At 38.7% G+C, this 12,914-nt stretch overlaps 1 protein-coding gene across 1 annotated transcript; it reads right to left on the minus strand.

The window, feature by feature from the left end:
* Positions 1–25: 25 nt before the first annotated feature.
* On the minus strand, positions 26–11,381 carry prf1.1 (perforin 1.1). The gene is made up of 5 exons (XM_008416362.3): positions 10,682–11,381; positions 5,258–5,811; positions 2,327–2,465; positions 2,042–2,253; positions 26–1,677 (listed from the first exon to the last, which is right to left on the minus strand). The coding sequence occupies exons 2-5, from the start codon at positions 5,788–5,790 to the stop codon at positions 810–812; spliced, it is 1,752 nt and encodes a 583-aa protein (XP_008414584.1). The 5' UTR covers positions 5,791–5,811; positions 10,682–11,381; the 3' UTR covers positions 26–809.
* Positions 11,382–12,914: the final 1,533 nt, after the last annotated feature.

A 12,914-nucleotide genomic window follows, 5' to 3' on the forward strand; every position in this document is an offset into this window, starting at 1 on the left:
AGATCAAAGCTCAAACACCACAAGCAATTCAGAGAACATGCTTTTATTCTGCATAAATATAACAATAAGCTTTCAGAGTAATATTTCATAATCTAGATATAAAGCAGAGCGTTTTGTGTAATTTCTAAATCCTAAAAGTACACAATGGTAGGTTGTTACATTACTGCAGGGCTGGGCGATATGGCTCAAAAATAAAATTAGATTTTTTCCATACCCGATCTGATTCCCAATTTCAATTGACTTTTTTAAAAAATTGCTTACTTTTTTGAAAAAGAAACTACAACTGATAGAAAATCTTTTCACAAAGTGGCTTGTATTTCAATCATCTCTTCTGTGAGTTATACGACAGAGTATTAGGGCAATTTTTTTTTTTATTACGACAACAGTCATAATATTAGATTAAAGATGTAATTTTACCAGAGGTATGTCTTAAAATTACACGGGAAAAGTAGTAAAGTAAAACATAATGAAAATAAAGTTATAGTATTTCTAGTAAAGTACGAGTAAAAAGTTGTTGAAATAAGGAGAATAAAGTCATAATTCTATAACTTTATTTTTGTTATTTTATTTTTTATTATTTTCTTGGCATGGCCCTAACACTCCGTCGTACCAAAGAGTGAATAGATGAACCCCCACTCCCTCAATTTTCCAATAATTAAATCTTTAAAAACCAAAGATCGATTAATCGATCAAGTCGATTTATCGCCCAGTCCGACATTATTGCTGTGCAGTTTAATCATTAACATGCTAACAGAAGTAAATATTAGAAGTAATGCCAACTTGCTGGACTAAATGTGAATAAAAGCCTCTCACACCGAGGTTTTGCCAGCCAGGCTCTGGTTCCAGTGGGAGCTCCCTTCATCCACAAACACTCCCATCTCCACCAGGACGGATTTCGGGATCGGGTGGGCGTGACGGGACACGTATAGGCTCCTCAAGCTTTCCCTCATGCGCGACTTGTTATACTCTGTGCACAAACTTCCGGTCAGACTCGGAATGCACTTCACTTCCCATTTGAAGTAGAAGCGGCCATGTTGGAGAGGGCACACGTCTTCTACGACTCCGGCAGACAGGCGTCGCTCACATTCTCCCAGCAGGTCGTCGTCCCATTTGTTGTCTTCATCCCAAATTTCAAACCGCAAGACGCTTCCGGAAGAGATGTCCCTGGTTTCTAGGTCAACGATGGCGCCCCACTTCGGGTTGTTGTCGTTTACAATGACGGAAGAACGGTAAACCTCCTCTTTGTTGAGAAACACCTTGACGTAGCCGTCCGTGCCGCCGCTGTGGTCCCCCCACAGACTCTCAGCCTTTACCACCGTTATGAAGATGCGGGCCATTCCCTTCCGGGTCGGGCAGCAGTCAGAGTTCACCGCGGGCTCGTTGTGGCACTGGCAGACGCAGGAGTCCTTGGAGTCGGTCCGTATTCCGGCCTGACATCGCTCGCTGCAATTCCTCCACAGGCCTTTCTCCAAAATGTAATGGCTGATGGCTTTGCGCAGGTTTTTCCTGACCGGAGTGTTTTCAGGGAGCAACTCGTGGAGCGACGAGAGGGAATACGAAACGAGGTCTGGATACTGTGGGACCGAAGTGAGCCATTCCTTATAGGCGTCTGGGTTTTTGTTGGAGGAAAAAAGAAGGTCCGAGTCTGTGGTGAGCCCACCTTTTATTTCTGTGAACCTGGAGACAGAAAATCAGAGGATTGGGGCCAACTAGTAATAATAAAGAATTCTGACTTTTTACTCAAAATTGAGAGATTTTTCTTAGAATTCTGACTTTTTTTCTCAGAATTCTCACATTAATCTCAGATTTTTTTTTCTCAGAATTCTCATAATCAAAATAAAAGTCCAAATAAAAGGAATCTGTAAAATAAAATGGCGGCTTTGGAGGTGCTGACATCGATCTAAACTATGGAAAACCCGAGTGCATCGGTGGAAAAAAATCTTATATTCCAAAAAATAAACCTTCAAAACCAAAGATTTGCTTAATCAGTTTTGTGGAGTGATCGCCGAGCCCAGGCAGTAGCATAATAAATGTTCTGTACCTGTCGCTGAAGGTGTCGGAGAAGGATTTCTTGCTGTCCAGTTTTTCTGCAGACGTCTGGCAGTGCTTTGTCTCTGCTTTCACATTAACTTTGACGCTTGCAGACGCTTCGGCCTCCAGACACATTTGGATTTCCTCTGTTCTCAGACCCTGCAGACTCGCTTCGCAATTCGCGATGCTGGTCACAGACTTGATCTGTCCTCCCAGCTTCACCTGAAACAGCATCATGAACCCATTCAGTTCATTTAACTCTTTGTTCTCCTCAGTAATGCTTGTTGTTACTCACCTTGGTGATGTAATGGGTGCCAAAAACATCAATCAGTGTGTAAAATCTGGACTTGTATTCTGGGCTGTAGACTTTAGGAAGCTTTTTCACTGCTTTGTTGAAATCTCTGTTCAACTTGGGAGTGCTGGACACTCTGTAGCTGCAGGAGGAGCAAGGCACAAAAACAATGAAGCAAATCCAGTTTGACTTCATTTAGTCTTGGTGTATTCTGTCAGATGAGCTGATGCCAGGTGGAGGTACGAAATCTTCACCGAAAGTTTTATTTTTCCATCTATTGAAGGGATTTAACCAAAACTTTACAAAATTAATTTAAATACGTATGCCTTTCTTCATTTACATTTCCAAAGTAAATAAAAATAAACGGCCAAATAAACTATACTAAACTCAGTTTAATGCTGCAAGCAAGTTATGAACTATTAGCACAAAGAAAACTTCATCTCAAAATGCATCTAGACAGAAAAATTCAGTCTAAATCTGGCAGATTTTATGTAATGTTTACATTCCTGCATGTGCATAAATGTTCACTTTTAAACAAGTAAATGTGTAAAAATAAAGGTGAAGCTTTTGTGGTTTGACGAATACAAATGGGAAATTTCCATAAATAGGAAATAAAAGGAGTAAATTTCTGACAAAAAACGAGAAAAGTCAAAACTTTGACTTTTCCATCTTTTCTAGAAAATTTCTGAAATTAATCTCAAAATTTCAGTTTTTTTCCTCTTTGTTTTTTGGAAGCTACTGTGTTCCTAATATGTTGACGTAGATGAATCCATATTTCAGGTATGAAAAAATATGTTTGGAATTAGATATAGTTTAGATAAGTTGACAGTACCATAATTTCATTTCTCCATTTAAAAATGCACAATAATTTTATCGTGGGTTCTTTTCTTTTGATTTCCTGATCAACAATAAATAAAACACGGAACATTAATGAAACAAAGAAGAAAGAAACTAAATCTTATTGGTTCAAATGGACCTCAGATGTTTGCCTGAATGAAACGTTTTGCAGTTTCCTCAGCTTTTGGATAAATTCTTTTGTCAAGAATACAATTTTAGTCTATTTACAGCAGCAAAAATGACAACCTTCTTCAAACAACTTTTGTTTTTTTAGGTTTTATACAAGCCGAATAAACGTGCGTGTCCAATAATGTTTTTGAGTAAAAGGTGTGGATGTTTGTTCCCCCCACTTCCCGCCTCGTTGCGTGTCGTTGTCATGACCACAGGCTTTTTTAAAAGAAGGTGTCAAACCTCAGGCGACAACATTTCTACAAGAAAAAACAGAAACTAAACGTAAAAACATAAAACCTTGTTGGTCTACTTGGCCTAAGCAGCGTGCAACAGTGAGACAAAGCAACGGTTTGTGCTTCAGTTGTGGACCAGCTAGGAATTTCAAAGTTTCAATGATTTAAAATGTTATTTAAAATTAGCAGAGCACAACATAAAATGTAGAAAAATTAACAAGAGGAGATCATCAGCTGAAATCTTACATCAAGCAACATAATTTAATGAATTTTTGCAGAATTGAAACAGTGAAACTCTTTCAGCCATTGGTAATTCATAATAATGTTCTGGAAAATGTTTTTCCCATTAAGATTTCTTCTCTTTTTGCCCTTTGGTGCCTCATTTAATGTTTAAGATTGACTCAAACTACTATAGTTTTTGTTTTATGTTGTTAATTAAGTTAAAGGCAATGATACAAAGTATAACAGTAAGACCACCTTTGAACGATGAGAAAAAAATGTTTTCCAGTGACCTAAACAAAGTTCAAGCGAAAAACCAATTTATATGCTGCACCATGACTATGTTTGAGGTCGATGGTGATTAACCTCCAATGTGGCTGAAATTCTACAGAGAAAAGTGGGTTACAACTCATCCACAGAGTGGAAAAACACTCACCACCATATGTTGCACAAACATGATGATAACCATTGCTGCAAACACTGAGAAACCCAAATATTACAATTACTATGGTGATTAATTTCATTTCAAGGTCGGTTTGGGAAGAAAATGATCCGGGAGTTTCCCAAAGGTTTGGTCTTTAAACATTCATTTGATTCAAGTTTGTTCAAGCAGGAGTACATGGAAATGTAGCCGTGTCAGAAACCTCCGGAATGTAACGCAACAAATCAGCAGGCGCTGCCCCGTTACCTAGCAACCCCAGCAGAGTTCCATCCGTAACCTAGCAACCTAAGTGGCACTCCAGTACATCTGGTCAGCTGGTTTTACCGCTGTGTTCGCTGTACAATGGTTGCTGGAAAAGACGAGTGTTTGTGCACATCTGTTTGCAGCCAGTCTCGTTGGAGATGGGCACCAGCATCCCCCCCACCCCCCTCCAACTCCAATAGGAACGAGGGAGTAAGAAAATGGATGGATGGATGGATGGATGATGGAGGATGAATGTTTGCAGCCATTTTTATGTGTAAGTGTAAACGTTGAGTTGGGGGGGGGGGGAAGGCTGTGGCCAGCAGTATATTTTGATTTAAAGTGGCAAGAGCCCATAAAGCAGCTCCCTCTCAACTGATCAGATTAAAATCTCTATTGATTTTATGCAAACAATGTATTGCTATCTATCGCCCATAGACCTATACTAACCTGTGCAAGGGAGCATAATACGTCAACTTTAAACTTAGGTTTTTCAGTTGGGTGGAACTCTGCTGGGGTTGCTAGGTAACCGGTGGAACTTTGCTGGGGTTGCTAGGTAACAGCCCAGTTATTTTTCAGACATTATAAAATATTAACGTATTACCAAAAAATGGCTGTTTTTTTAAAAACTCTTGGGCTGTTTAAGAAGCAGTTGAGAGCCAAATTGAAGAATAAAGACGTCCAAAATGTAAATTGTTGCATAACGGGTCCCTTTTCAGAAGCATTTTAGATGCTTCTGCAACTTGGGTTTCACCTGAAAACATGAATCGTTTTGCAGAACGTTTTTCTTACCTGTAGTACTCGCAGTACATGCTGGTACTCGCAAAGCTGAACTTGTCATTCTTTGTTTTCTCCATGGAATATTCAGCCACCTTCGAGTTGGTCCCAGCCAGCATCAGGCTGCCGGATTTACCTTTCATTTCGACTTCTAATTCAGTCTTCCAGTTGTTCTCAACGGAGGAGGTGCTGGAGCTGACCAGAGACTCGCTGGATTTGTGGAGCTTGGAGGAAACCTTAGCGCTGCAGGTCTGCTTGGCCCTCCAGTCCAGCACGGACAGGGGCAGCTTCATCTTTTTGCCCTCCAGAAACGGGTTGGCGCACAGGGTGCAGGTCTTGTCTTTGCGTTTCCACTGATTCATGTCGAGCACAAACGCAGATTTTCGCTCCATCTTGGTGATGTCGAAGCCTTCCCCAGCTAAGTTGGATCCGGGAGCGAATTCGGCCTCCTGACACTCTCTGGGCTTCCCATCAGTGCAGGCTGCGTTCGAATACCGAGGGAGGCAGAGCAGGAAGCCGGCAAAGATGGAAAAACTCTGCAGGAACATGCTGCTGTCCGAGGAAGCAAACTGAAAGAGAAAAACTGTTTCTCAGCAAAATCTAGAACAAAATAACAAAAACTGAAATTAAATGAAGATTAATGGGTAAAAACTATAACTAACTGGAACTATATTGTGTGTTTATAAAACTAACACATTTATTTAATCTATTTATTAGCCTTTGGAATTGACGTGTAAACGGGTTACATCAACTGTCAGCAGTTACGGCACTCCATAACCCTCCTGGCAGTGCTTGTTACGATTCTATGCACTGCAAATCTGGAACAAACTTCCAGAAAACTGCAAAACAGCTGTAACACTGAGTTCTTTAAATCTAGACTGTTTATAGTTGCTTTTGAACCATAATAAATTAAACATTGACTAACATTTTGATGGCACTTGACAAAATGTAAAATATTTACTAGTTTTCTCAATTGTTGACTGTATTTTTGTGTTTTCATGATGTAAAACACTCCGTACTGCCTTGTTGCTGAAATGTGCTGTAAAAATAAACTTGATTTATTGATAGTCTGCAAAAAGACATCCTCAAAAGCTGGGATAAAACACAATAATTTTAATAAAGTTTTTGAAAATAGTATCTTTTTTGGGTTTTCATGACCCAATGGATGTACACAGATTCACAATACCTACAAACCAATTAAAGTATGAAAAAACTAAAACTACAACTGTAACAAATTAAAACTAAACATTTAACTAAAATTAATTAGTAAAAACTAGAAAACACTAAAACAAAAACTTATATTTTATTGTTTATTTCATACAAAATGATCACTGTGCGTTGACCTTTTGCGCGTGACGTCACTCTGCAAAACTCCGCCCACTCCGCCATGACAACCGTCAAAAACAACCAATGCGCTCATAGTAAAGCCTGTCAAAAAACGCACGTGGTAGCCTAATATCGCTTTTATTTAGTTGATTTCGCAGAAAAAATGGTCATAAGATGCTGCGCGGCCGGCTGCACAAACAGACAAGGATGAAAACCAAACTTGTCATTTTATTTTATCTTTTAATGAGGGAAGATGGTGATAGCGGCCAATGACTGGCAGCTGTTAATCATAATGACTGGTAGCCCTCGGTGTAATGGCAGATTTACAGTGAAAACACTTTTACAAGGTAAGAAGACGTAACGTTTATAAACTTCATATGTAAGTATGATTGGGAAGATATCAAATATTGCATTATGGAGAAGATACGCGTCTAACCGTCCGTAGCCATGGAAACAATGCTCCACCGTCATGTAGAGCAGTGGCCCCCAACCTTTTTATTACGGCGGACCGGTCAAGACTTGGAAAATTTTGCTGCGGCCCGAGGGGGGTGATGCATGAGGCGGTGTTGATGTTCCCGCTAAATCCTGAATATACCCAATTTGGGTTGTCTTGGAGTTTTTATCGCAGCCTGTGGGGTTTTTCCCTGACTGAGAACGAGAATACGACCTGCTGAATGTGACAGGGAGCCAATCAGAAAGCGCGGTGACGTAAGAGCAGGGGAATCCCAAACAGCTGACATATCGCGCAACTGAGTCCGGTGTATATCTGAGATGATATGTGGAAATGTTTATTATTAAATCTAAAGGTCATTATTATGTTTATTCATTTCAAAAATGTTAACTATGAAAAAACATTCACCTCTAAATCATAGAGCGGCTGCTCCCGCTGCCTTTTTTCCACCGCCTTTTCTTTTTGTTTCGTTTTTTTATCTTTTAAAATGACTCCACAAACTATCACTATTGCTTCTACATCCGTCATCCGTGTTTGGTTATTCTAAATTCCCGCTATTTTGGGGTTTTTACTGGATTATCCTCTGGAATCGGGATGTTCGTGACTGGAATCGGTTCGTGTTGCTCCTGCCTTGGACACACGAACCGATCGAACCTGTTGGACTTTTATCAGCTCTGTGGTCACAGAGGTTTGGAGAATCGGCTGACAATTCTTAAATCTTTCCGTCTAAACCAGACTTAAGACACAAACTCTACTCATCTCCTCTCGACCGCAGCCCAAACGCTCTGACTCTGGTCGCTATGGTAACGTTTATATATCCCTTCAAAATAAGATACAGATGTGCCACAAAAACGAACATTTTACTTTCGTGAAAATTTTAACTCACGATAATGACTAAAAGGAGCCCTGAGCTTGTTTCTCTGCAACGAGACGGTCCCATCTGGGAGTGATGAGAGACGATGAGACCCGAAGTGTTGCTTATATCCACAGCCTGCTTGGTCTCTACGTGACGAAGCAGCTTGAAGCTTCACTCCCTCATTAGCAGCCGGTCGCCGCATGTTACGCAAAGCGGCTTGTAACGTGGGACTCACCTACCGGTCCGGGATAAATCCATTCTCCTGTCTCTTCTCTGGGCCTTTTCCCCTTTGCAAAGAAACTTTCCAAAGACATCTGATCTGTTTCTTACTCATTTCGCTGCTTGTGGCCTCAGTGTTGGCGCGCAAGTAACCGAGAGAATCCGGTTAAAGGATTTTCAAAATAAAAGATCCTCCAGACTCAAATAATACATAAAACGGAAATATTTCACTATTTCTTGCGCGGCCCGGTACCAATTGGTCCACGGACCGGTACCGGTCCATGGACCGGGGGTTGAGGACCACTGATGTAGAGTAGCATGTACGAAAAAAACTGGTTAGCATCTCTTCTGTCTTCTGTCCGTTTTTGAGGCTTCTTCAGTTGAAGGGGAAACGCTGTTTATGACATAGTGATATAAATCGTGTTGTTAATTCAGGCAAAGTCGGTAATTTGATCAACACGTCGCAATGTACTTTAATGAATCAAAACGATTAAAATATTACAAAATTAGTAGTTATGATTAATCTTCAGCTCATTCTTAATGAGTCAGTGATGTCATTTCTAGTCTTAAACTCAGCAGGCTGTCTGTCCAACGGTTGTACTGTGACATGTTTCAACTGAGTTTTTTTATTTGCCAAACAAAAAGTCACATCAAAATAAAACTAAACTGTATTGAAAAAAACCTTGTTCTCAGCAAGGCTTTGAATTAAAATCCTGGCCTGATTGACCTGAAATGTGTCCAGACGTTGCATGAATCATTATTTTAAGCAACATTTTTCATGCAGCTCATGACAAAGAAGATTAAATCTCTGGTCAAAGCCTTGTGGGTATTGTTATATCTGTTATCTCTTTGAGATATGACTTTAACCTTAATCTCGTGTATCTTTTTTTTTTACTGCTGTGGTCTACCACCAAGATGCAAATTGTCAAAGAGAAACAATTACTTTCTTTACATAACCTTAAGTTTTAAGCAACGTTCTGTTAAGATGTGCACCAGAATTTAAAATAAAGGAGTTTCCGTGAAACATTTTGGTTTATTGCATCTGAAGCTCTTTGTGACTTAAAAAAACTTGGGTATGTAACTAAAAAGCTGCACATAATCACCTGAGAAATGCAAAGTTGCATATTATTAGCAAGTTTCTCATTTCTGCAACCACTAAGAACATCAGCTGCTACAAAAGAAGTGTAGGCCTGTTACAATAAGCAATAAATCAATTAATCATATGACACATTAAGACGGCTCAATAGTTTCCATTTGCATTATTTATTCTTTTTCTCTTTTCTGTCTTTCTACCAAAAACTGGATGACTAAAGTCTTCAGGTTGGTGCTTTGGTCTCAATTAGCTGCTTTTTCGAAGGACAATTCTGTTTACAGAGACTTTATAATTAATTTTATTTATTGTTTCTGTTGTTTTATTTATTTATTTAGGATATTTAACCTGTTTTTTAGTTTCAGTGTTAAATGTTGACTAGAATTTAAAGTTTATTGATCTTTCAGAATGTGTTCTTGCATTATGATGTCATTATTACTTGAAAATGGTGTCAAAACAACATTATTATTATTATAATAATTTAACATAATAGCTATTTATCTCCTTATGAAGGCAAATCTTTTCATGACCCACTGTAAAGAACATTTTCAAAGCATATTATGGCTCTCAAAGTATGTTCACCCCTATTAAAATGCCATCTAGTTAATATTTTTTCCATATATTCACAGTTATTCTGTGTAGCTCAACAGCAAAGAAATGATACAGCTTGAGGGTTGCAGAAATGTGCACCTAATTTCAACATTCAGTCTTGATTTTGTGTAATTTCCCGTCTCCACTACACCAAAGTTACCCAGATCCTTGGATAGAGGGAATCTATAAGTGGAATCCATTGGGTTTATGGAAACAGGGAATCTTTCTTCTTCTTCTTTGGTTTTCCAGATGACACTATAACATTTCAGGTCAAAACGAATAAAAAAAAAAAATCCCTATAAAGCTATAGGGATTCCCTATAAAGCTAACCCCTATAAATTCCTATAAAGCTAACCCCTCAGCATGATTCTGCCACCACCATGTCTAACTGTGATCTTCCTTTCTTAGTGCCAAACATTTTCCTTTTCAACATTTTGAAATATTTTAGCAACATCTGGATATTTTCTTTAAAATAAATTCTCTCTACCAACCCTTAATTTTAGTTTTTGTTCAAATTATTGACTTTCTCCCCTTCAACATGATAATTTCTGCACTTATACTCAGTATATTAGTTAATATTAAGGAATTATTGACGACTAAAAACAAGCTCCTATATCTTGATGAAAACATACTTGTCTTATTTCAAGTGTACAAAAATATTTGCAGTAGAAACTAGACCAAAAATACTCGGTAAGCTTTTGCAGAAGGCTGGTGACCTTTCTTTCTTCTCAGCTGTATTTAATAATGACACAGACGCCTCAAAGGAGTTTAGTGAAAACTGTGTTAAATATAATCGCAGCTATAACACAGGTAGTTTTTTTACCCATCCGAATGATATAACAAAACTTGCATCCACTTGTTGAAGTTAAAACACATCGATTTCGTAGCAAATCAGGGACGACTCACCGATCCGCTGCCTGTTCTTTGTGCAGGAGTGAAACTGAGTGAACATATGTCGATATGTGGCGTTTAACGTTCAGAGAAACAGGGGAGGAGACGGTGAGGGGGTTGAGGTGACAGTGGTCTTATACGAGTGCAGAAAGAACATAAAAAAAGTGTGGTTGAAAGGTTTCGAATGCTTTTCCTCAGAGCAGCAAGTGGTCGATGTAAACTCATACATATAACGTATGAGAGGAAACTCAGGCCAGTTTATCAGTCAGAGAGAAACCAGAGACCAAAAAATATGTCATTTCCCTGAAATAGTGGATGGATGTAGTCATATTTTATGAGAATAGGAGAAAAACTAAGTCAGACTGTTGGAGAACAAGTTAGTCTCTATGAAATCAGCTAAAAGGAAAAAGAGATAAATACACAAAACAGAAAAGCACCAGTAGAATATAAATCATACACAGTGACAGTTGTACCACCATTGAAGAACTTAAGGTGACCTTTAGTCTTCCTTGAACAGATTAGAATAGGTCTATGGTCTATACAAAACATGTTCATTACATTTTTTTGTTGCAAAAATCATTCTTGGTCTGCTCAGTTCAGAATGAGCTGTTTTAGGGCCTCTGTCACTTTAAATCCGTATAAAATGCTGCTGGCCACGCCCCCAACTCAATGGCTGCAAATAGAAGAATTATAATCGTCTTTGAACATTATACACACCAGGCAGTGGTGGAGAAAGTACTCAAAAAATTTACTTAAGTAAAAGTACAAATACACAGTCAAAAATGTACTTAAGTAAAAGTCAAAGTACCACATTAACATTTTACTTAAGTAAAAGTAAAAAAGTCCTGGTTTTTAAAAATACTTAAGTATTAAAAGTAAAAGTACTCGCTGAATGCATTACCTAATCGCTAATATCATTAAGTGTGCCGATCGTATTTAATTTTAATACATCAGAAATGTGCCATTTTAATGAACACTACCACAGATTAAACATGTTCTTATTGTGTTTATTCTCTGTAACAGTTTAGACTTAGATATGTGATTCTATTAATCATAATTTCAGGGATGGAAACATTTTGTCTCCTGTCCTAACATAGCATGAACTTCATTAGTCACATTTATTTAGAAAGAAATCTAACTAAAAGGGGATGTAAAGAAGGTGCGGGCAGGGTGGAGGACATGCAACCAAGGAGCCATGTAGCAGAGTTGTAGTCAAGACCACCGAACCCGAGACCAAGACCAGCGCCCCGCGCTAAATGACACAATAACATTAAGTTTACCTATCAAAATTGGTTTTCAGATTGATCTGAAAGATCCACATTCCCATAAAAACACCTAGATATTAAATACTTAGAGCTGAAATATATTTAACCAGTATCAATTAAAACTCCCTTCATTCTGTTTTGCTTTCATCGCTGTGCTACAATCCGCAGAGGTCTCCTGCTATCCCTAGAAAAATAACGCCCTGGGCGGTTGCCCATATTGCATATGTCAGAAACCACAACTGAAACATCGCAATTAACGGTAAATAACGTTCAACTATGAACACTGTCCAACGGCGCAACAAGTAACTAAGCAGAATGAGCACCGTGACTGTTTTCATCCTCCCTCCCACTGCGATGTTTGCCACCATGACAGGAGACGAAATCAATCAATGAGCAATGAGCATGCTCTGTGTTCATACGTTCAACTTTTACTTATTCAGCGATTAAATGAATGTCTATATATATATATATATATATATATATATATATATATATATATATATATATATATATATATATATAGCTACCTCAGTGTACACAAGAACAAAGAACGGCTCTCAGTGAGGCTTCAGTCCTTAGGACTTAGTAAAGATCCGTCCAGAAGAATCGGATCGTTCCTGAATGTCATATCACTATATTGCAGACTTTGGTCACAGCGTTGTCCCATATATGCGACACCTCAGTCAACACCTCCACACAATAATTCAGCGCATGACTGACAACTTTTTTTCATCAGATGCAACATGTGTCTCAGTACAGCTAGCTTTGCTAGCACAGATCTTACCTTTCTTTAAGCTTTCCTTCCAAGTGACGCTAAAAGTTGGACGAAGTCCCACCGTCTGTGAAAGCGAAGCGCTGCTAATTTTACATGTCGCCATATCAATTTATGCAGCGCTATTATATTATAGACAAACATCTCCTCCCGCTCAGAGGAAACCACTGCGCATGTCTGGAGCTCCGAGTGCGAGTAAAGGTGGAGCCGA

The sequence above is a fragment of the Poecilia reticulata genome, chromosome 8 (genome assembly GCF_904066995.2).
Source record: "Poecilia reticulata chromosome 8, P_reticulata-male-v2, whole genome shotgun sequence".
Lineage (NCBI taxonomy): Eukaryota > Metazoa > Chordata > Actinopteri > Cyprinodontiformes > Poeciliidae > Poecilia > Poecilia reticulata.